Raw genomic sequence first — 26,684 nt, forward strand, 5'->3', positions numbered from 1 at the left:
GGTTAGCTCTGAATGTAGATATATACGCGAAAACACTTAGGAGGATAAAATATATACAATTTATACAATGTTTCTTTAAAATTTTGTAGATTATTTCATGCTATAGCTGTGCAGAATATTTTAATGTCTGCTACGTGTTAAAAATGGATCGATCTGAAATTAAATGCAGGGATATATTACAAAACAAGTGCGAAAGTGATCTCAAATATGGATTTAACCAAAACATGGGGAATATAGAAAATAATTCGGATTTTACTGCTCCCGCCAGAAATCTGCGGGCTAGATCACAAAGGTAGGATGTTTCCGTAGTTATTTTGAATTTCTCAGTTCAGCTAAGTAAGTCCCATTTTTAAGCAGTCTCCATGTTATCACATGTGGATATTGTTGTTTTCTCAGGGTTCAGGTACATGTAAGGTGCTATGCAGTACACGGTTGTGTTGATACATCTATGTTCACGTACTATTTTTCTATAGACCATGACATACATCTGAAGGAGATCATGTACACTTAATAAGTTCAGCGTTTTTAGCTGACATTAAAAATAAATCTAGCAAATCACTGACAAAATCATTGTTTGCATAGAAACTATTCCCATATTATAAATGTGTACATGTATGACTAACGTCGTCAATGCATTGACATTTCATGGTTCTATTAAATACAACCGTATACACATATTAACTTGTAATACGGTCATTGTGAAGGAAAAGCCATCTTTAAACCATTGCCTAACATTTTATTTCGTCCCGTACTGTTAAAATCCGATTTATTCATATAATAAAAATTTATGATAAACATTGTAAGAAAATATTTAACGTAAAGGTGTAATTATTTTAGCTTGAACCCCGGTAAGTGAAGAAAAATAGGGCCAAGTTTTATTTAGGTCAGATTTCAATGACTGCCATAGAAATCTAAGTACCGGTTGTAGAGAAGTATAGGAGGATTCAGTGGCATACTGAATTATTGGTGTATTTGACGTGGACACCAGGTTATTCTGTCATAATTGCAGTGTTAATAGCATAATCAATTTACCTTAAACAGCAAAGCACATTCTACAATTGCAAATATCATTTTGTAGGAAGTGTTGTCAGGTTTCGGTCATTGTGAATAAATTTCGGCATTCTTACATATGATTTTAGGGAATGCGTTAGTAGGGAACTGAAAATTTAAAATAATAGAAAAATGAAAATTAGTTATTTTTCTTTGAGTACAAATTAAATAATAGTTGAGAATTCGTTTTAATTATTTGAGTGTGTGTTCTTTCGATCGAGCAACAAACATCAGGACATTAACTACTTGTAATGGGTCATTCATTGAATGCATGTGGTGTGTCTCTGCGGTGAATAATTGCTCCAGAGATATGTTAGTGCAGTGGAGGGCTTGATTGGTTTAAAGGTTGTTTGTCAACGAGTAAACATACTAATCACTTATAATATCACAGGTTGTTAAACTGTGATGGTAGCTGCAATTAGTGAATTATGTGTAAATGTAAATGACTATTGTGGGTAGCGGCTATTACTTTATAATGGTTGATACAGCGGTGGTTTCAGAAATTTCGAATACCTTAAGATGGAGTCAACATATGGGAGATTCCGACCGCGGAGCCCCTTTGATCAGTCATTGATTGATGTAAGTTTTACTTCATAATTTACTGGTTTGGATTCTTTTCTTTGTAAATATAAGCGTTTAGATGGAAGCGAATGTTTACACAGAAGAGAAAATTGTTTTAATTTTTTGCATATTCCGTTTTACAGAAAGATTATGGACCTTGATTAAATAATTCTCACTACACTATATTCTCTATTAGTTGAGCCGGCAATTTCTATGTCACACCCTGTCGAAATTAAACTTAAGATAAATTCTAAAACCACGTAAGATTATAAATGACAAAAAATACTACATTATACGTGGCATACAAACATGCATTTTTATTATTACTTATGAAATCGCCTATCACCGCTCCAGGTCACTGGTCCATGGACTAACCTTTCCTGTCATGCACAGTTTACATTACATACAAACAGCAAACATCGCCATAAAGATATATATATATAGATATGCTTAAAACACGTTATTCAAATAGAGACATTATGAAAGTTAAACAAGAGTCCATTGTACGATGTAAAACATGTTACACAAATACAGCGACCTTAGGTACTATCTTAAATATTAGGCCTTGTCCGAAATTTGTGACAAATTCTTGTGAAGGTCACGCTCTTCTAGATAACAGCTCTTTATGTGGGTTTTTTATTTGATAAATTTTATGATGGTTTGGCAATGGGAACCATTTGGTACTTTAATGGAAATTTAGAAAGAAATAAATGAGTGGAATTTTAACAAGTTCAGACGTACGATTATTGCTAAGGTTCTTTTTTTCACCTTTCCTTTTGTTCAGTTCAGTCATTTACTGAAGCAGCAATCGCATGATGTTTCTTTTGGTGTGGTCATGTAGAACTATCAGAGATGGTCCGAAAGCATAAGGAAAAGAAATGGATCATTTGAAACCATCACTGTGAATGTATTGAATGTATTCCTTTAATTCCCACTTACACGGGGCATTTTGCTGATCAAGATAGATGGCCATTTTGCTGATCAAGGTAGATGGCCATTTTGCTGATCAAGGTAAATGGCCATTTTGCTGATCAAGGTAGATGGCCATTTTGCTGATCAAGGTAGATGGCCATTTTGCTGATCAAGGTAGATGGCCATTTTGCTGATCAAGGTAGATGGCCATTTTGCTGATCAAGGTAGATGGCCATTTTGCTGATCAAGGTAGATGGCCATTCGTGTATTTTGGCCTAATAGACTAGATTTACAAAAACGTTTGAGTGACCAGAGTTTAATGACACCACGGTATAACTAGTCGGTCATTGCACTATAATCTCTTTTTCAGTTATCTATAAATGTTGCAGGACATCCTTTTGTTACGTGCAGATATATGTTTATAGGATCATGTCTTGTTTTCAAGTATTTTAATAGCCATTGTGTCGTTTTACAAGCCTGCAACGTGCACATCGATGTAATGAGATAACCTAGGTTGACATATCACTCGATATGCCATTGTCCCGCATCTTTTTACTGAGAATTACGCAAACATTGTAGCGTGTGTCGAATTTTAGATACAGGCTGTAATGATAAAACGTTCCATATTTAATAATTTGGAAAATCCACATGTGGCTTCAGGTTATGGTTAGGAGAATTTGATATTGAACATTTGGTAGAATGTGATACATGTATGAATAAAAATACATGCAAAATAAATGTACCGTGCAAATGTAAAATGTATCCAATGTGTTCCTTTTATTTGTAGCGCATTTTAAGGGGTTGGAACCAGATTAAACTAGAAATTAAAATGCATGACTGGACTTAGGGTGAAGATAGTTTAGGACGTGCTACTGTTACAAAAGGCATTTAATGAAATAATATTAGGTCCGAAAAAACAAAGACCAAACTAATGAAATAAAAAAAAAGAAAAAGAAAATAAATAATTTAACTTCATCAAGTAATCAAATGGCTACTCCCTATTAACATATACTTTATGACGAGCTGTTTAATACAATGTACATCCAATGCTTGTAGATAAGACGTAAATGATTTACCATTCACTGTACACCATATACTTCCATTGGATTAAAAAAAGAGTACGAGCTATTATTCACTTAACACAAAATAATAGAAGTCTTAAGTGTCAGTTCGGAACTGCAGGTTTTATTGATAATTTCCCGCCTTTACGTCATTCTGTATCGTGTAATTACCTCTTCTGGAAAAACCAAGTAAATGTCATGTAGAAACCTTTAAAACAACACAAAGTTCACTAAAACATTACAATAGCCCTTGGATAATGTGATTTATTCAAAACAAAAGCGGGCATCATTCTATTTTTCCATTTTAGAGGCATTTTTTATACGACCTTTAACCTATTGGAGAAGCTTTTTCTTTACTATGAGTTTTTTTAGGACAACGCTGTTCCATCTGTTACTTTGTTATATAGGACACTTTTCCCAACTTGTTCTTTACCTGACATATGTTACGTATTACAACTTACATGTACTTTAATCCAGCGATTTTTACATAAGCATTTCAATATACAATGTGTTTTTCGTGTTTCCGTTATTTATATGTATTTCCGGTGATTTTTCTGAGGGCACCTGCTAAATTTTATGTCCGTCCAACTCTTATAGGTAATGTGTTTATATGTGTAATGAAAATTAATGCAGTACCAGCAAGATGGAACTTAATTAATATTGTATTTTATGAAACAGACCAGAGATTTACAAAAGAAGATTACCCTAGTCATGGGCCCATTTTTTTTCGTAAGATAATATGACAAAATATGTCTTACATTTACTTGTGTAGGTATAATACAAGGTTTAAAACGGATTGGCATGATAATTTGTTGAACTGTATTACTTTGCCAGTAAAATTTTGATGTTTAAATATCAGAATAGAACATTTCATTTCTTTTTGAGTTTCGCCCTCCCCTTTTTGGGGTCCGCCTCAACAGATCACTCTTCTCATAGTTCATGTTGTTGCAAATTTTCATTTCCTGTAAACGTACACATAAGTTAGGTGTTTCCTTTATTAGATACATGTAATTGACATGTACTTGTAGTAATTACTAATCAAACAGTTTAGTTATAGTGTACATGTACATGTACAACAAACATGTAATATTTAAACATACGTCTGATGTAATAGGTACATGTCCTTATCCATAGTATATCGACCTCGAGCTTTGACCTCTATCTGATGTGGTGATAAATAAAGATTAAGTAGGAACATATTTCGTAAGTGAACTAAAATAAATATAAAAGGAAATACTTTAAATGTACTGACTATTTTGTTAATTCTATATCACATGATGAGTCACTAACATCGACAAATTTTAAATATTGTTTGAATGCATTAGGTGGTTTTAAACGTAGGTTACAGGTTATAGGTAGTTTCGGAAATAATTACAAAAAAAATGTCTAGGTGAGAACTTTTGGTTAGTCATCATTTTATGTTTGATAGGATTTATCAAGTTACCCTTAATATATCATTCCATTCAGGTATCAGTTGTAATACATGTACATGTATGACAATGTTTACTTTATACTAGTTACCCAAGCTATTCATCCAATACAACTTGAGTGAAGAACTACTTACTGTTAAATTTACTATCGATGGTCAGAATTTGACGTCAAGTTAGTTCTACATACACGTACATCAAATGTTCATGTACAGTGATATTTTTATCTACAAGACTTTACACGTACGCTGAGAGGGGTGCTGGAATGTTAAAACAAGTCCTTACACCACTTATCTTAAATTACTCCACTTGCATTAACATGCCTCTCACCACACGATGTATTTCTCTACAAAACGCATTGTCACACTGTATGAATATATTTGTCTTTTTGATCGTGTATAAACAATAGACGAGTAAGGTTATATCGGTACATAATCATTAGACATGCCCACAAAGTCAATGATTTCCCAACAATTCAATATCGATGGCTCTGATATTAACAGTTGAGGGCGTCATGGCTTAGAGTTTTTTTTGTTTTTTTTTTAATCTAGAGTATTGCGTAATGCACATAAACGCACATAATGTGAATTGTTCAAGACAATACATTTTTCAGGAACAATAGTTTATCATTAATCTTACATGATTCATGATATCTCTGAGGTAATGCTACACACTAATTGTTTCGTGGAAATTCCTGTAAAGATTGATGATTGCAATTGATTAGCAATCCTTGTAAATCCCGTGAAAATGAAATTGGGTTCTATGAAAACATATGATGCAATTTGCTACACCGAAACCTTGAATTTTTGTCACAGCACCTGTTTAAATCTAAAAAACAATATAAATCGGATACATATCAAATCATTTCCAGCAGATTTTAAAATGGAAAGATGGTGTGTCATATGTGTCACTGATATTTTTTTTTATTATACAAGTGATGCCTTTCGGGGTTTGTTTATTTCAGAATTGCTATTATGCATTTGTAAAGACAGAAAATAGTTATGAATTAAATTTTCCATCTGCTGGAGCTATTTTGTGTTTGGTGTTACATATGTATTTCTCCACCTTCGCAACTTACTAGTAACAAACATGTATATCCGTTATACAACTCACTCTTTCCCGCAATAATTAGTAGATTTGTTATCAGAGGGATACATGTGCATGCGATCAATAAACAGTTCATTTATTCTTTGATAGGGACTTGAAACAAGTCGAACAATTAAGTTGCATCAAAATCAGCCCCATCGTTCGGCATTCTGTAAATTATCCTCATCGTTTTACACAATGCGTGTTTATTTAACATTACCTGAAACCTCTTCATTATTAACTGTTTATTTATTCATGTATTATATAATTACCAGATAATTTCCCAGTCAACCAAACATAATCATGTGCATTGAAACCACAATGTATAAATTGTATATCTCATATAGGAAATATACATTATACATGTATATAGATAAATGGATGCCAACAAAAGAAGACCTTTAAACTGGGTCATTATCTTGTTATGTCTCCGAATTACATTAAACTGTCGTTAATGCACATTTAAAAAAAAATCATTGTGAATGATGCATGTTAAATGTTGTACATACTGTAAATGTATTTCATTGGTGTGCACATGTGTACAGTTGTAATGCAATTGGGATTTAACACTCTATTCATGTTACTTTGCAGTCATGGATCCTTATATTTTCTCTGTAACTGTTTATAGTTTATGAGAATAAAGTAAAGTAAAGTAAGATCCAGAGATTTTGGGAAAAGGGGCTTTGATGCACATTTTACATGAAACTACCCCCCCTTTTTTTTCCCATTCCACAATTTTGGATCTGTTACTGCTTTGTGACCTTTTAGAGTGTTGGTGTTTTGAAAGTATAAAATTTCACACACGATTTTGCAAAATATTCAAAATCAGGAAGAAGACTTGTACATACACTGTATAAAGATATTACTGATTATTTGGGCATTGTGATACAATTACATATGCATGTACATTTTTGTGGTTACCATTGCAGAACTGTTCTTGACATAGCATCAACGCTGGATAGCAGGAAAGCCTCCCCTGTGATAGCCCGACAAAGTCCGCTGCTCGACCAGGGAAGCTTCCCCTTTAGCCCGATAAATTTTGCAGAAGACTGTGTATTATTGAACAATGTATTGCTATTAATTAAAAATTCCTCACGCATCAGTTAATTTTATCGTTTTGTTTAATTATTCGACAATTGTATATGATTACCTTTGTTTAAAAGTCCCCTCGGATTCCCATTTAAATGGTTCATAACTTTATGAATATGATATTTGAGGCACAGAAGGGATTACATTTCTATTGACCTTGAGAACGACCCTTGGCTTAGACTCATATGTCCTTTTTGTGTGTCAGCACCATTGTCTTTGGAAAAGAAACTAATACACACAAAAAATGTAATAATTATCACCATCAAGCCCTCTGTACATGGTATCTGATAATAAAAAATGACCTTTTATTCTTGAGGTCCCCGACATGTTTACATGACATTTTTTCTTTTTCCAAAATGTCAATAAGTATTAATGATTAAACCCATAAAACCGTAAACCTTCCCTTTGTGTTTGGAATAACTTACAAAGTCCTTTATATAAAGCTTTATATACTTAGTCTTTGTTCTTCTGTATATATAGCCATAAATAGTGACAAATTCATTCTGTTAAAATAAGTTAACTAATTATAAAGCCTGGTCATGAAGCCATTTGTCTTGCCTCGTTCTATATCAGCAACTTTATATGTACACATGCACTAAATTTATTTGTTATGGTTTCAATTTTTAATTAAATTCACCAACAGTCGCTTTAGTTGCGAAGCTCTAATGATAGCCTACAGACACCTAATAATTTCTGTATGTTATCAGCTATTAATGGGCAGCATCGTACATTATCTAGCGAAATGCGATTCTAATACGAAATTCCGCGTGTACAAAAAAAAAAAAGAAAAAAAAAAAATCTGCATCCCCGGGCTATATACAGGGTGTGTACTAATGTATATACAGTGTATGTAGAAATCTGTATGTATCTATATATTGGATGCAGGGTGCTTTTGTTCGCCCACTGTATAATTTGTCAAACGCGGCTTTAGTTTTAAGTGTTTCAGTGGTGTTTCTGAAGACATTCATTAAATAAACCGGGCACCTGTTTATATCTTTATATGTAATGTTCAATTCTTTAAACCAAACATGGTAGATATTCCTTCATACATGTATTTGATCCACTTTCAGACTTACATGTACGCTCCTGTCCACAATAAAATGAAGTGTTTAGTCATAAAAAAATTTGAATTATATTTGATTTTTTTTCACATTTTTCACTGCAATGTCTCCTGACAACGTCATTCAAGACCACATATAAATTATCTCCACTGTAAGGGACGACTGATAGAAATGTTCAACCTTTTTTGGGGACATTTTTTTGAAAAAAGAAGCGCCATCTGTATTAAAACATAATAGTTTACTGACATACGACTTCTCATGACAAAGGAAAACCATTCTGCATTAACTCATATAAAACAACATTTATTAATAAATGTAAGCATTGACAGCCCAATTTTCATGTTTGACTTGTTAATGAGGTCATTAGTATTCGATATTATTCTGTTTCCGAGACGTAGAATACTTATGCATTAATAATGGTCGGTACAAAAAACCAATTTGACGACACGCAAATGCAAAAAACAACAAAAAACACGCAATTTATTCTTTAATTTTCAAATATCTGATAAGCATCAAATGCAATTTGGATAATTAGCCGTAGAAATAAATTTAATAACAGTGTATTTTTGAAATAGGAATAGAATAAGGAAATCATTGACTTTATAGTTCTCTATCAAAGTGGTTTTACATCCGGCTGTAAAATCAATGCTAGCTCCGATCAATACAAATGACGTCAGACACAAGCTGCCAAGTCAGCAATCCTTAACACAATTTGATAGGGTGAAGGTCGGATACTAATCTATTTTTGCGGTTTTCCATTAATTTTCGAAAACATGCATGTACTGTGTATGGACTAGAGGATATTTCTTCCAGGTTCATACTGACCGCTACATTGTTATCATATTTTCAGAAAAACTCGATACATTGAAATTCCTCGATTGATGGATTCAACCCTTGGCAGAGATGAGCGGATTATTTATTGGGGTGTATTCTCGTTGCAATGATGACATGATATGGTAGTTTTCTGGTTTCTATAGAGCTTAGAAGATCCATTTATTTCGGTCAAGTGCGTTTAAGGCTTTTTCCAATTTCCTTTGGCAAAAAGGTTGTGCTAATGATTACATTATAGGTCATTGTTAATTAGCTTTTGTCTGTTATTTGTATTCAGTTGCAAGTCATTTGAAGATAATTTTTTTAATTTTACTGAGATGATGGTAGACATTATTAAAAAGAGGAAAAAAATCCAATCGCTATGTTTGCATAAAATCAATCAAAACAGACAATTTGATTGGCTTAATGGATTACAGCCCTATCAAGAATGAATGAGATTCTGACTAATAATGGAATCAAGTCTTGTAAGCAGAGATGAAGCTCGGTTAGGTACGATTGTGTTGGCGGTGGAATGTAATAATGAAGATAGGAAATCTTCCACTGAATTATTATGTCTATAAAACTGCTTTAGTCTCTGGTAGTGAACAGAGCAGATAAGAATCCGTACTTTTCCTAGGACATAAGGAACCATTATATGTCACAAAAGTAATCTGGAACAGAGATATGAGCGTTCCAATATTATAACATTTACAATGAACTGTATTTAACCTCGGAACATGGTCACACTACGATCGGTTTAGTCAACAAGTTTTTGTCTGTGTTTTGGCCTAAGATCGGTCCAGTCAGCATGTTTTTGTCTGTTCGACACAATAGAACATGTTCTATCCAGTTCCCAATGTCAAAATATGACTTGTATCGCATTATCACCCGAATCATTGTCCTTGACATAACCAAAGACCTGTAAAATTACGAGCTCTTTTGAAAAGCATTGAAATTCAACAGCCCATGTGTAAAAACGGATCTCGTTTAGTTTTGCAGTACTTACATTTTGATTGTAATCACACTTTCGAATGATTGAAACCCAGGTATTTTATCGTAAGGTTTAATTACCTGTACTGATAGATATATGAAAGATTTCGTCTTACATTCTATAGCATTACAATACAATTACACAGTAAATTCATGTCAGGAGTTAGCTACGGTACTATGAAAGTTGTCTTAATATCAATATCTGAATTTGTCAGTTACAATTGTTCAGTGTACATGTATGCATACTGTGTATCATTCATTTTATACAGTAAAACCTGCCTAAACAGAACCCTGGATAAACTGGAACCCTCTCCAAACAAGAGGTTCTCACTGGTTCATACCATATTCGTTCATTTTGTTCTCATTAAAACAATTTCAATATATTTTGAACCCGATTAAACCAAACACCTTTCTAAAGCGTTTAAATCTTTCAGTCCCAGTGGAGGTAGGTATAGACAGGTTTCATTGTCTTGTACTTTATGATGATATGACAGAAATAATCAAATCTTTGACGTTTTTCAAAACGTTGATTATAACTGTAAGAACTTTACGCCACGATTATAAAGTTACCAAAATATCTGTATAACATCAACACTCAATATACAAAGATGACGAGGAATTTATATACTTTTTAAGGAATAACTGGGAAATTACCGTTTTGTTTCCAAATTATACTACCAACCTTATTCGTGGATATTCAATATTTACATGTAGTCAACCAAACCCAGAAAAAAATTGCAAAAGGTCGTTAGAGAAAAATCTCCATGTTTAATATACATGTTCCTTGATATCGGATAAGTGGAGATAATAGTTCTGGCTGTATCACCACATTTCATTTGTCTGAAACCAAATCGATATCTTGAAATGTCATCCTGTCGCATAGTGCTGACGTATTATTGTATTAGTAGATATAAATGTTCAATAATCATTGACATTTTCCTAATATAGGTCAAACGATAGCTCTGTAGCTTCACCTTTATATACTTCTATACATTTGTATTGTGTTAAGTATTTAATTGTACATGTACATTAAACTCCAATGTATTTCGTTATACATTCATAATGTACAATGTAACATAATGATTGAAAGGGGGCTCCATGTACATGTGACTATAGAATGGTCAATGGCATTTATTATTAACTTCGAGCAGATGAGTTGCAAACAAAATATTGCCATAGGCAATATGTATCCATGAAGTGCAAAATTGTCATGGACAGTTTCCTGTCAGTAATTAACATGGCTTGTTGGAAATGGTCATAGTCAGTATAAACTAATTTAAAAGTATCACCCTCAGGCGGACTTGCTGTAAACCATGCAGTTTAAGAATGGCCTAGGGCATTATCAAGTATCACCCTAAGCGGGCTTGTAGTACACTAGTTTTATAATGGTCTTTGGCAGTATGAACTGTCAACCTCAGGTGGGCTGGCTTTAGGCTAGTTTAAGAATGGCCTATGGCAGTGTCAGGTATCACCCTAAGGCGGGGATGGTGAAGTTTAAAGTGTTAACCTCAAGCGGACTGGTTGTAAACCAGTTTTAGGATGACGCAGGGTAACCTCAGGCGAACTGGTTGTAGACCAGTTTTAGGATGACACAATGTAACCTCTAGCGGATTGGCTGTAGGCTAGACCAATTTTAGGATTACGCAGGGTAACCTCAGGCGGACTGGTTGTAGACTAGACCAGTTTTAAGATGACGCAGGGCAATCTCAGGCGGGCTGGCTGTAAACCAGTTTTAGAATGGCCTATAACTAGGACTGTATGAAGTGTTAACCCTGTTATACCTACATTGGATCTCCTGACGTCAGCTTTACGGGTGCTGATAATATTTTCATCAGTTGAGGTGTTAGAATCCAATTATTGACATCTAAATGTTGACTGTAATTGTATTTCGGTGGTTAATTAATCCAATTATGAATCGGCTATGCCGAAACATGACCTTTGTGAACCAAGTAGCAGATGGTCGCAGAGTTACTGGGAATTTATGAGGTAAAGCATCGAGAAAATCAGATAATTAGTTTTTGGCTCGTTTACAAATTACCGGGCTTCTTCCTAACAAAACGAGTGCGAAGGGTTGAGCGAAGGTTCTATGTAACTTCACTATTAATGTTTTCCCATTTCTAAATGATTTTAAGTTGGCTTATTTTTTCTTCTATTAAGGGGAGAAGACTCTAACCCCTTTCTTAGATTTTTTAAGAAACTCGTGGCACTTCTTGCCTTATGATTCAATAATCTTGCTAAATCATCACTTGCCAAAGAATTAATTTAAATCTCTGTTGCACTAATTTTACATTTATATAAACATTCACAGGACGGTTTTAACCAATTATATCTATTGTTCCCCTGCAGCCAGTTGTGTCGGGTACGTTAAATACTTTTTCTTTGTTCGGCCTACAAGAGATATTAAATTTCTATCAATTTACATAACGTTAACCAGAAACAGTGTGAAATTCATTATTATGCGTCGCATCAAATCTGCATAACCCTTCTATAAATCTTCTGTTTGGGTCATTGACTTAGCAACACGTGCAAAAAGAAAAATAAAACATTTCTGCCATTTAGTTTTAATATATATGCGACACAGGTTCATGTAAAGGTGAATGTATTTTTGCTGAATAAGCATTTTTATGAAATAAGTGTTAAATCGTAAACAATCGTATGTTATTTTACACACCGACGAAAAAGAACATCATTGTCTGTAAATATTTATCCCTCTTGGGTGAAAGTGATACGACATATTAATAACTGTTGTTCCCCTGTGTGTTGGCGATTTATATTATTAATGATAGTAGGGAAGTATACAATAACCCATGGTCCTTAAACATTGTTTGTCTGAATGTTACCTTCTAAATGACTCCACCAGTAGATGGAGTGGATTCAGTATGGGTTTTGTAGATACTTGAAGGGTTATCAAGCTGCCGATATGTTTTCTATATTAACGACTTTACCATGTGTTGATGTCCATTAACATTTGTATTAATACATATGTAATTTACTCAACCCGAGCAGGACAAGCCAGACCAAAATTAAGGCCAGGCTATTCTGTTATGTAGTATACTACTTTTGCCAAATCCTGGTCCCTTCGTCGTCTTCGATTACCTGTTATAATGATTAGTGGTGTGAAGGTAGAGATTGAAATAATAGTTAATTACTATTTGATTGCTGCTTGATTTGTTTGTTAGTCTGTTTTTGTTTAGAGTTAACTATAGGATAGTTCTAAAAGTTTCATTTAACAGTTCTAGAACCAACTCTTCCGACAATTCCGCGATTGTAAGAGTGGAAATACTTCTTAGTAGGAAAATACCTTATATCAAGATGTGTTAGCTACATTCGAGACGGTGTACATACCTATATTTGTAGCTACAGTTGATATGCATCGTCACTAATGAATATAAACATGTACTATGTAATTCCCACGGTAAACGAGTTATCTTATTGGTAACCATACTGGAATATAAACATGTCTTTTGTGAGCTTACATTGCAATTCATTTCCCTTTTACCCCAACAATAATATTAAGGGCATTAAATAAAAGGACGTCCTTTTTACAAAGGACAGTCTTTGACCGTTATTTATGACTTATTTACCTCTTCCATTTAAGTATTCGTTTTAATCTCTTTTCAGGAAAGTGTATCCAATCAAAGTGAGGCAAAAACGACAAACTATGCAGAATATGACTAAACCCTTGAAGCAATGGTTATGTATAAATAGACACAATCCATATCCGACAAAACACGACAAGGAAATCCTATGTAGTTTATCGAACATGTCTCTAACACAAGTCTCTAACTGGTTTGCAAACGCTCGACGGAGGCTGAAGAGCACCGTCAAGGGAGAGGACTTCAGTTGGTCGTCACGTGTTAAATTGTACAACAGCCACGTGGAAGGAAATGCTGAGTTGCTGAGTATAAGTTCGGATGACAGTATTTTTGATTCCGATGATAATACAGGTTTGTATTCTTTCTAAAATCTACAAATAAGAATCCGTTTCCACGAAATAGGATGCATGAATTCCTTCTGAGATTGTAAAGGAACTTATAATTATATATACGAAAGTGACAAAACTCTGCAAAAACTGACCGTGTCCCAGCTTGATTGACCCGGGATTCTCTTTGATATGGTTAGTGTTTTGTACTTGATAAATTATAAATCTCTATGATTCAGAAGAGATGGTTGAGTGATGTCTCGCTCAGTCGTCATATTTTTGGTTTGTCTACATGTACATGTATACTAATACAATTACATACAGTAATGACACATAAACGTGAATCATAATGCAATTCTGCAATAAATACTAACCCATGGTACATTTTACGGAATAGAAAATGGTTGTGCTGTCTTGAATTGTAATGAAAAAGGGAAGTTCATGGTACGTAGATAGCTCCAATTAAGGTAACCGAGACGCCTTAAAGTTAAACCTAATGCTTGTTTTAGCAATTATACTATTTATAGCAGTATACGTGTTTCGAGGAACGAAGTTCAAATGAATTGTAAAATCATTAAGTGTTTAAACATATTCCAAGAAAGAATTCTGCTAACGTAATAGATTATTACGTAAACCTCCTATATCATGTGACGAAAAATTACTAAAACATTAGATGGAGTTATGAACTGGTAATTTGGATCAACATGAAAAACATATTCTTGTTTTTTTCCTTATTCACTGGGATCAACGTCAATAGGCATGCTATTCCAAATAGCTGCATTTTGTTATTATGCCCTATAAATCATTAAGCCCCAAAATTTTGAATGCTGAAAAAATACTTTACTTGCATGACTTACGAAATTTCCTCAAATCGTTTTTTAGATGAAAAATTCTTTCTTTTTTCGAATTTTCTCGTTCTTAAATATCATGACCGATTACAAGCTAATTTAGTCCAATTCTCCAATTAATGAATCCACTCCTTTAATTGATTATGCCATTAGAATATTCTGTTCCTGTCAAAATACTTGTCTTCAGTAATTTGTTTCAACTCTCAAACTGACACGGAGTTGACATTTTAAAACGGATGTGTAAGCATTTTCTAAAGCAGCAAACATAAAACGCCAGGTGTAGGGAAGTGTAATATTTAATCGATATTGCCTACAATAGAACTTTAAAAATAAAAATTTTATGTAAAATTTAAAGTGATTTTGATGTTAAGTTTGTGCTAAAAGAATAATTGCAATAAAATCTAGCTTTGTATCTCTAAATTTCAAGTTTGTTTTAAGGCCACAAGATAAAAAAAATGGCGGTGGTACAGTTTATTTACCCTCCTGAACGCTATAATAGTAGTATTAGAAAATCCTACATGTACATGTACATCTAGTTTTACTTGTATCTAGCTTGTTAAAACTTCATTTACAGAACCGTGAGAATTTACTTTGTCCTATTCGGTGATACGTTAACCAGAACTGGAGGGGTCGAAGAGACCCCCACCACAACCCACCAACTTATAAGTTATGCTAAAAAATTGTTATTGTACATGTTAATGTATATAAATCACTGGAAATCGCTGAAGCTGGCACCTACTAAGATAGTTCGTCTCCATCCAAAACCCCATTTTAGAACTCGATTCGTCCCTTACTTTAAATATCGATCCCTTGTGTGATATCATGGATTATGTTGGAATTTTCTATTGTTGAATATCCCAGTTTCACATGTACATGTCTTTAATATCCCAGTTACACATCTACATGTTTTTAAGGTGAAGGTTCCAACTCGTTGAGTTATTAAACATGTTAATAATAAAGACATTTAGGACACGTTTAACCCCAAGGATCCGACTAATGACAAATAACAAACTGTACCAAAAAGAACAGTAACGACCGTATTTATAGAAAGATATTCACACGGGCATATAAGCTTTGCTCGTTCAGACGTTATTTATGAAGCAACAGTTCAAAGGGAAAATCCCAATAAATGCCAACCCAAGACAAGTAGTACATGTACTGTCATTCGTCCTAGCTAATTACAAGTTTTTTTTATTATTTAGGTTCAAGGCGGTACTTTATTATTATATAAGAGTGTATGTACTTGATGAACGAAGAATTGAGTAACACATGGCATGCATACTGAATTACATCTAAATTTAATCTAAAGCTTTTATTGCTAGGCGGTCCGTACCTGTCTGAGTGACGGAGGATTTAGTCACTATTACTTATATGTAGAATCCACGTAACGGTAAAACTACAGACTGATTGGTTATATTAGTTTGAGTGCAGAATACATTGTCTGTTTTCTTTCGGTTCTATTTATACACTGTGCATGTACATTGTACATGTATCAGGTTTGCAATTTCCACTCATCAAGTCGAAGAGCTATCGTTGTATTTAATATGGTCATTGAACGGAAATGCCCATCACAATCTGCGTCAGCAATGGAAACATACACATTCCGGATGCGTTTCAATTACACTGTCAAGTCAATATTTGGCACATTGTTGTCATGTATAATAGGAAGATATTTATATAAATATCACATATTGATATTTTGATATCCTGTTAAACCATTTATCGGACGTTCTGTTTGGAATAATGAACCATTTTTGTTCTCAATGGCTGTCAATTTGCTGAAATGGTCGCTTAATGTTAAGGTTTAATTGCCATTTATGGTCTACGGTGAATTGATTTCAGGGTAACAGTGATTAGTTCGTTGTGTTTGTTTTGCGACCGTGGCTCAATTCTAAGAATCGTTATAGTAAATTGTGTTCATCAATATTTGATTTCACTAAGCATTGTAACAGTTGATGTAACAATCATGCAGCTAAATATTGATTCCTGAAAGTCCAGGTTCTTAGATACAGCCCTTTCTACGAAACATGTATAAGACATTACAGTATCCGAATGAACGTCCCGGATGAACATTAAAATTAAAAAACCCATCCTGGATACTAACTAATATCTAAAAGCATCCTGGGTAACATGTCACATCATAAACTATCCGAATCGTTAACACTAACACTTTGAACTCTTTACCCAACGAAAAAAAAAACATCAAACTCCACTTCTTTATAGTGCCCCTAAAGAAAACCCTCGTATGTGGTTGAGAGTTGAAACAATTTTGTAGCCATGGAAAACATTTGACTATTATAGAATATCCCCTGATTAAATTTGATGTTTATTATTTTCCGGTTGGCAAGTATTTCATTCAGGATACTATTGGATGTTACGCATGCGCACGTAGATCTCATAAAATTGCAAGCTTCAAGGAGTTTGCTTTACCAATGGCTACCGATAGCGGGAATCTTAAAATACAGTGTGTATATTGTGTATTGAATTAAAAAAAGTAATACTTTTCTTAATCAACCGTCAACGTTACGTTTTTCTGTGGCATACATGTAAATGTAAATTTAATAAATTTTAATACAGTATGGGCAGATATTCCATACCAGATTTTTGCACGGAGTGATACTTGTCTCAGCAACCGTTACACATTTCTCTGCAAACATTCATTTAATTACGTTAGCAAATGTTTGGACGAGAGAAATTTTGGTGTAATTGATTGCGCGATGAACGCGGTTTCCTTCGTAATTAATTTCTGTATCTAAATTGACCACTTTGGTTTGTATGACTACACATACAGTAGAGATGTTGTATCAGTCAAAGGTCAATTGTTGGTACATTTCCTTTGATGTCTAAAACTATTCATAAATAAAAAATGCTTCTGTGACTATTTATATTTTAATTCCATGTACGATCTTTGTGGTGTAAGCATGCACTCATCAGGCTTCATCGACCATAGATGTATAATCCCATCAATGTTCAAACATCGTATTTGTAGATGTTCATCTTTGAACAGATCTTTATCATGAATAAACCCGTTAGTACTGCTAAAATCATTGACACGGTCAAGAAAAAGAAAAGTATGATATTTTTTTGCCCATTCCCCCCCCCAAAAAAAATATAAAAAATTTGCACGAAAATGAAATATTTCCAACTTGATCACACTTTCATTACGGTTTAATATAGAATATATTTAAAAACAGAACCAACTGAGGTTTCGAGTTAAAACATGTTTGGAGTGAAGTAGACAAGGCATAGCATACCTTGAAATTACATCAAAGAGAGTATTTGTTCAAAGGAGAGTACTGTCTTTGTCCACAAAGTTTGTATACTAAGCACGTTACACATATATAATTTCAACCTTTTATGTCTTTTTCGCGCTTTGTCGATGCTCAGTCAACTGCTGTCTGATTATCCTTGACCCTCTGCAGATCTCGTTATGTTATCGTTCATCAAAACGTTGACACACGCCTAGAAAAAACGTCACAATAGATGTGTGACCTCGTGTCCCCATCTTTCGCACCTGTCTTTTGTATATACGCCTTTAAACATCAAGATAAACAGTGACACTTGATATGTTTGAAATATTTAACATTTCCTAAGAGATGTGGGGCGAGATTTGATGTTGCTGGCTTTTATGTGTCAAAGCTTTTGTATTGTTTTAGGAGGGTGTTACGGTATGGACGGTTCAAGTTCACACAGTCATCTACTGATGTAGGCGCCTGCTTATCATGCATGTACGCTTTATAACATCGAGTTTATTTCCAACTGGACTTGAGGTAGTTCCCATGACCAGTACGGTAAAGGGGTGACTTAATAGTCGAACTATCAAAAACATTATTGATCGATCTTATTCCATCTTTGTTTTCATGCACATGCATCATAGGTGGAGCAAAGAGGGCCCGCCCTATGTTCTTGAAATATTCGGTTGGTTATATTATAAAAATGACAATTACTGAAGTTCCTACTTAGGCCACTCAGCGCCCCATCCCCGCGCATTTCGGAAATTCTGGATCCGCCACTTCGGAAACATATGTAGGGTTGTTGCATACATATACATATACATGTACATGTACAGTACCTTATCAAAAACGAAACTGCTTACACGTAGCTGTATATGATATTAAATACTCTGAAATTGTTCTAGAAGTGTAAAAAACTTTGTCCAAAATCTAGGCCACTTAATGAAGTACTTTCACGTCGTTGATTACTAGTGAGATTCTGCCATATGTTTCATAGCGTTTTATTGGGCGTTCACCAACAAGTCTTCATAGTGTCAAGGTCGAACAAACCGCAAACGACCTTGACGTCATGTTCTGGCAAACGTTTGATGTTAGGTAATATACATATAATATTTGGTAAGCAGGTTCTTATTCGAATAAGAATGACAAGTAAGCTGTTAAGATCTATTTATAGTTAAGACATTTGAGTAATTATTATAAATAAAGTTGATATTTGTAAACAAAATTCTTTTCTGCAAATTATGATGAATCGATATTTTGACGATTTATGTAATGAGGATTGAGAGCTATTGTGGATTTGAATGTTGACACCCTGACATTTTCCTTTACATAGTTGTAAAATACAAGTGCATTTATGATCTTCATATATTGATTAAAAATCATGGGTAAAATTATAATGTTTCCCACAAACTCGTTGCATGCTTATCACAACATGAATTGTTTCATTTAACATTGCGGACTATCTAATCTAAATGATACTTAATTGTTTCATTCAGTCTCTGCCCGTAGTCTACATATACAAATGTATACGTAGGGTGCAAAAGGGGGAGGAATGAAATATTTAGTAGGACCACGTGAGCAGTACTTATTCTAATAATCAATTTTCATTCGCGAAGAAAACAAGACTAATTGCCTCTGGTAAACTAGATAAACCATCGTGCATTCGATCAATTAATCTCCCTATATATTTCTTAATCGGTCAGCTGGTGGGGTGCAGAAAGGCCAAATACATAATTAATACTCGAGTCTTCTTTTTGTACTTAACGGGCATCTGTTGTCTTTTTCTGCTCTGCAAAGTAAAACAAATGGAAGCGAATAAGTCAGAAGAAAATGAAAGCCGAAATAAAGGAGAAACACAGTCCTAATTTAAATGAAAACAAAAACATTTTATTTATCGCGAAAGTCTGCGTCTCTAGACTGGTAGACAATTGATATATACATACATGTACTTCAATATACGATAACCAAAATGGTAAATTTAGAATCCTCTACAAAATTAATAATATCAATTTGACACCTCACATAAATGAGTTATCTGACCCCTGTATGACATTTCAATATGACCACCCATGACTTTAAATAATAATTTAGTTATTAAAATGTAGTACATATTAATTTATCATAAAAAGTAGACAGATTGCTGCCAATATCTGACCTTTGACGTTTGAAATGAACAAGTACTCAAGTCACATGTTTACAAGTGTTGACTTCACTATTGCAGACTACTTATAGGATTAAGATTTTTCCACTAGTTTTATCTCTAAAAACAGGTATTAAACACAACATGTTTGTCGTTGGTTAACGCTCTACATCCACAAGGTATCATACTTGATCCACTTTCTACAAATCTCCTTCATTCCGACCTTGTGTCTATATTTAGAATGATTAGCCTTCCGGTCAAGGAACATCCATCATCTGGACAGATATAAAGTCTCAATATTTTCGTTTTTCTTTATTAACGAACATGTAACCAACCACTTGGTGGCGTCTTCTTCTGTCTCTGAAAAAATGATAGCAATCTAAGTTGGACTTTGGACTCGTATAAAGTTTCTTCATTTAGACAGTTCGTTTTACTAAAATAAAAAAAGAAAACAACATTTAACTTGAAGTAAACAAACTTAAAAAAGGACAGTTTTTTTTATCCCATCTAAACCTAATAGTGTACTTCTTAAGGCTGTTTATTTCCATTTAAATGTATTTTGAACTATAGTAAACCACAGTACATGTACGTATGCATATGCAACAATGAGGAAGGTTTACAGAGTTGCAACAAATACATGAAAATTGCATTAAATAAAAACCTTGCTGAACTTATTTGTGCATAATTTTTCGAATATGTTATTATTACATAAATGTACAAGTACATGCATATATTGTATATGTATATTGTTTTCTTGCATGTTATAAGTAGCTGTCTTTGTAAGAATCATGCAAAGTCTGAAAAATGTGATACACTACAAAAAAGGCTACATATTTTTATTTTTGTAATTAAGTTGTTTTATGGGTCTATACTATGAAATGTGTAATTATTCATTCGAATTTGCCTGCTCTTAGGAGATGATCCACATTGAAAATCCAGTAGATTCTATTGTATTTGAGAGTTGTCTCCCTTAATTTTGAAATCTATGGTACATTCTATATAATTTTCATTTCCTTAGAGCACGGGTTATATGAAAAACCACAGGTTAATGTCTGTTTAATATGACATTTCAAACAAAATATCCAAAAAAAATAAAAATATGTAGGCTTTTTACCCATGAATCACATTTTGCATGATCCTTAGCTGGAGTGCTACATAATTGATCTTTTCCATAGCCTAAAAATTACTTTACTGTTTTAGATGATGGCCGACAGATACCGAAGGAGAACCAAGATGAACAAAGCGAACCTTCAGATGTGGTAGTACCTTCTCGATCTCAGACGCCAACAAGAAGCCCCTTGTTTGAGCCCCCAGATTTTCTAGGGCCGATGAAAACGCAGCACGAAACTAGATCTCAAAATAAATTTAAACAGACTATATTACAAAGATACCTTAGTGATACATATGGCCACCATTCGGGACATCCTCCTGGCAGCCTCGATATGGATGTTTCGGCTTTCACGAAAACCAGATCGAGGCGACCTTCCGGTTCCATTGGATCACGCGATTATGAGGAAATGTCGACGTCATCGGGTATTTCGCTGAATGATAGCCATAGCTATACGTTTTACGATGGTGAGTGTTTAGTACGCTGATTTTTTTTTTACATTGATTTATTAGCCCCCACCCACTCTCTAATGGAAAAAAATAAACAGTACGTCTTCTTGAGAAAATTACACTAACGGAACATATTTAAAAAGGTGTAGGCCTGCGTAAGGAGCTGGTCGCAATTTTTTCTTTATTTTATGTGCAAAATCAGCATGCAGTAAAATTTTACACGTACCGCTGCAAATTCATTTTTTGACTATTCGATATATATTGTGCACATCAGATTTTGATTTATGTGTTTCTATTGAAACTGTCTTTATTTTCCTTCTGCACTTACATGAAACAAGATGACCAATTCACTGTAATGGGTATCAGCTGTAGAGAATAAATTATCTTCATTACATCAGCAATGTTAAAAGTTTAAAGAGGGGCATGTCTGTTGCTTCCTCTGCAATCAGTCACGTCAGCCGATCGCTGTTAACGGATGAAATATGATAAACCGCACGAGAACTTGAAATAGATACTGTATTACACAATTTCCTTTGCATTCAAAAAGAAAATTTAATATCATAATGGACAAACCCGATACTTGAAATGGATGTGCAAATTTACAATTTATAGAATTATAAAAGATGTGATTATAACGATCCACAGGGTGGAAATAGATGACATATGTTGCACGTTGTATATTGTAAGGTATCAATTTATGTAACTAATGTTTTATGACCTAAAATACCGTAAAATTCAGATGGCAGGTCAGGACTGTCATACACATTCTTTTACGTCCCAAAGCAGTGTGTGATTTTGGTTACATTGCCTTAGACCGGTTACATAAAATGTACCAGAGTCTGTTTGTAAAATACGTGTCTAGTCTTATTGGAATTTCAGTCATTTAACATGAATAACCCTTTATTTCTGGTAAATTATACACTACCCTATAATAAAATTGATAAATTAAAAGCTGTTTCATGTATTTGAGACTTAATTTAGATTTAAAAGTACCGATGAACACATATTTAATTAAAAGGTCACGATTATTTTCACCATGCCTTACTTATTTGAACAAAAGCAACTTTGTTAAATCTGAAAGTTTGTGTTGTTTGTATTTTTATTATAAACTATCACGTTTATGCTCTTGACGGTAGTATAGGATATTTTCATGGGCAAGTGTTTGTTTAAAATGGAAACGTACCTCTTATCTTCCATGCTTTAAAATCAATAGGGGGAAATGTGGGCTTGTTAAAGGTACGCATTCAAATCCTGTTATAGTAACATGTAAATTGTAATTGATGTCAGGAGGGCGGACCTCGAATAATATCTACATGATACTAAGGTATTTTTAAGGTACATTCACCGATGGGATCTATTGTAAGAAGCAAACATTTAATTTTTATCTGAGATACATGTACATTGTGTATGAAATTAATTTAGAATTTATTTTCTTTTACGTTATTTTCCTGTTTCGTTTGGCATAATTGGTCATCTTAATATACTTTGTGTTCTAATTCTGATTCGAAGACTTTAGAATTCAAGGCTAATATGAGCTGACTTGGATTCGACTCCTGTAATAAAAAAAAAGATAATTCGAACACTGAATTTGGAACATAGAACGTTTAGAGGTTCGATGTCCGCCTATCTCTTTTAACTTTAGTGCCATCATTGACGTTATCGCAATACGCCATTTTGTTCTTCAGTTACTTCAAGTGTGTATCCTTATAAGATTTCACATAAACGCAAAAATGTCAAGTTGACCACCAATGTTTATCACATTTTAATATATTGGACCTTTATAAATTTTGCTTTATGATTTCTCCCAATCGGTAAAGTACATCTGGCCCATTTACTATACATGTAAGATGGTTTATAGTTCGTATAAAACCCTCATTCAATTTCCCGACACGTAAAATTGAACAAAGACTCTTTCCCTCAATCAATATTTAATAGAACTATGAAAAGACTTCTTGCTGCGTTTAATATCACCAAGTTATAGTGTTTTACCCAACAATCGTAGGAAGTATAGCTCTACAATAATTAGAAATAAAGTACAGTTACTCGTAGAAATCAGGCGGGTGTCAGCTTCGAATATCTAAAACCAAGTAAATAATTACTCTTCAAAGTGTATAGTCATACTTTGTTTGAATATAATGATATTCATTTACGATTTCATATTTTATTTTCTGATTATTTTGCTCTGAGGATCATTTTTTAAATTTAATCATTATACCGTAAGCAATTGTTGATAACTTTTTCTCACTTCAGTTGATGAATAAAATATCTTTTCATATGTTTCATAAAGAAGGTGTGAAATAGAAGTGGTTTAGGCGTACATTGTATTTTTTTTACACCAAAACCCTTTAAATGAATTTTGCAGCTGCCAAAAAGGAATTGAATTGAATTGAATAATTTACATAACAAAACTATAAAGTACCTGGTATCTATAAAAAGCAGTAGATAAAAATGATCGAGCACTTAAGTTGAGAAAAGTCAGCTTCTGTGTTCACAGGAATATAACTTTTAATAAATGATATAAAATTCAGTGTGCAGAAATCTATTGACGTATTTAAAAACGTTTGAAAACCAGAGAGAATAAAATTCACAGTCAGTGACGCGTGCATGTAAGATTTGAAAGGCTTTTCAAAAGCTTAGTTCGATACTTAAACACATGCGAGAAAAAAAAGATATTTTTAATTAAATAAATGACAAAGCTCAATAGAGCATTTTTGTTGAAAGAGAAAAGTTCTATAAATGGAGATTTATTTCTAATATTGGTAAAACTGCGTGAAGGCAATGCAATGTTGTGTTTTATGATGAAACAGACCGTAAAAAGCTGTTAAAATACAGCAATAATGATAGGTTCCTCAGGGAAAATGATACCAACACTACCATCAATTAGATTACTCAATATTTCATTTCTGTGCCAGTTCGAATGGCTAACAGCAAAGCATTTTTTTCTATTGAAGTATAATGTATCAGATTTTATGTAAAAGGTCCCGACAAGTATAAACATTATATCATTTGGACCGGCTTTTAGTACCATCCTTTATAAAAACACAAGTATTAGATTGCACGCTGTAGGGTCATTGGATCGATGGACATCGCCTATTATATATTATAAATTATATACATATGCAATAACAGAGATGAATGAAAGAAAAATCTTGCTGAATATGTATACTGTTAACGTTAATTCACCTTCGGGTATAAATAAGCAGCTGCTCATGAATGTTTCATTTTGACTTTGAACATGAACTGAAGATGTACATGTATACATGTATATAGTGCTCACCCCATTAGTTCGTTACTGGTATCACCAAAGCAACCATTCCCCTGTTTTTTAAACTTGAAGGTTTTATGGTATTTGTTGTTTATGAGGCTTATTTATGAGTTATTTTATTTTGCGATTGATAGATCACTATGTTTTGATGTGTATATTCCTCTACTGACCTTATTTGTTTCTTTTTCAGACAATGCTGATGATTTGGAGTCAGCTGCTCGGCGCAGGCGCATCTCAGGGGATATTCATGGCAGGTCAGTGAAATAATTATCCTGTCGAAACGCTGTCAATTTGGCAGCATTATTAACTGCACCCACTTAAAGGCTTGAATAAGCGAATCAAGATATCCATTTACACTTGTTGTCCAAGAAAAAGTTAGGGTTTTATATTGTCAAGAGTGACTCTCATCTGTTTACCGAACCTACCTTGTACATGTGGATGTACAAAATGTACATAGTATGGTGTACTTTCAATTAAAAATATGCCCCACAATGGAACGCCGGGTTTCTTGTAAGTCAATTACAAGCTACGAGTCAGGTTTTTATACACATACATGTGTATCTAGCTAATACGTAACTACATGTACATGATATGCCAAAACTAAGATTGAATAACATTGGAACAATAAATATTCACTTATATTGACGTCTCTGAGAGTATACGAGTTCTCTTTTAAGCTCGGAAAACTTGATAACTATTTCTTTTATCCATGATATATCACATGGACCAGACTTAGCCACGTTATCTGCATTTATCGAATGTGCATAGAAATTATATCCATCATTTTTGTACTTTCTATCCTTTGGGAATTCACAAAGTATGCCCGGAACTTTCCGCTGTCCGTCGGTGACTCAGAAATTACAATATCGTAGCGTGATCAGAAAGTGGAATCGATAAGTAAATATGAACACAGCCGCAAAAATCATGTAACCTTTTCACTTCCTATTGTTTATACTTTTATATGTTAATTATCAGACCTGTTTGATTGACGTTCCGTGTCAAACGGAGACGCATTTTGAATTTATGAACGCCAGGACGACGCTATCTATATATAATACTAAAGATGATTCTTCCTATTTTGTCGCGTTTGTTCAGGAATAAAATGTTATAGGCATACAGTAAACCTCAGATTCAATAAACTCATCAAAATGAAGTTATGCATTTGTACACATAAATAATACAATGTGTATATATACTTTAAGTCGTTTGCTTAAATTCAAGACTTCTTTTGGGTATACTAAAGCCAAGTTGCGATTTTATGCTATGCATTTTGTTGATATTCTTATTTTAACTGTTATTTTTATTCTTTTTCAGGAATCAAGATGATATTCATCTTAAAGAAATAAGTGCTGTCATGGCGCTGACCTCACTCGCAAGATCTCGTAGATACCCAATAATGTAGTTATGTGATAGTCACGTGGTATCCTCCATATTTAATGCATTCCGTATGCATCTGTGCCTACTATAAGAACTGGAGGGATATATATTGTTCTTAATTGTTTAAATGTTACGATATCTGCAGGGAAAGTCTTTAAAATGTTTAGATTTTATTTTTAATGTTACTCGTCAAACGCATTTGAGCATGCGCAATGAATGTTGTTTTACAAGTGTGTGAATGATTGACAAAAATAGTGTGGATGGGTACGGAATAAATTTTTATTGTTATAGCTAA

General features: G+C 33.7%; 1 protein-coding gene and 2 long non-coding RNA genes across 5 annotated transcripts; 2 read left to right on the top strand and 1 right to left on the bottom strand.

The window, feature by feature from the left end:
* LOC148599159 (homeobox protein Mohawk-like) lies at positions 1–26,684 on the top strand. 2 transcript variants are annotated; one of them, XM_088559061.1, is made up of 5 exons: positions 1–292; positions 13,669–13,994; positions 21,391–21,765; positions 25,203–25,266; positions 26,327–26,684. In XM_088559061.1, the coding sequence occupies exons 1-5, from the start codon at positions 144–146 to the stop codon at positions 26,412–26,414; spliced, it is 1,002 nt and encodes a 333-aa protein (XP_088415187.1). In that variant the 5' UTR covers positions 1–143; the 3' UTR covers positions 26,415–26,684. The 2 variants fall into 2 exon arrangements, with proteins under 2 accessions (XP_088415187.1, XP_088415188.1); XM_088559062.1 differs by lacking the exon at positions 1–292 and adding an exon at positions 1,436–1,629.
* Positions 1,636–3,485, top strand: LOC148599160 (uncharacterized). The gene is made up of 2 exons (XR_015918109.1): positions 1,636–2,597; positions 2,773–3,485. It is a non-coding gene; the product is annotated as an uncharacterized LOC148599160 (long non-coding RNA).
* On the bottom strand, positions 3,691–10,103 carry LOC148599161 (uncharacterized). Of its 2 annotated transcripts, none has more exons than XR_015918108.1 (3): positions 10,064–10,103; positions 4,685–4,796; positions 3,691–3,760 (listed from the first exon to the last, which is right to left on the bottom strand). It is a non-coding gene; the product is annotated as an uncharacterized LOC148599161 (long non-coding RNA). The 2 variants fall into 2 exon arrangements; XR_015918107.1 differs by lacking the exon at positions 10,064–10,103 and adding an exon at positions 5,149–5,436.

This window comes from Perna viridis, chromosome 13 (genome assembly GCF_037379345.1).
Source record: "Perna viridis isolate PV_CMFRI_1.1 ecotype Kerala chromosome 13, ASM3737934v1, whole genome shotgun sequence".
NCBI classification, from domain to species: Eukaryota; Metazoa; Mollusca; class Bivalvia; order Mytilida; family Mytilidae; genus Perna; species Perna viridis.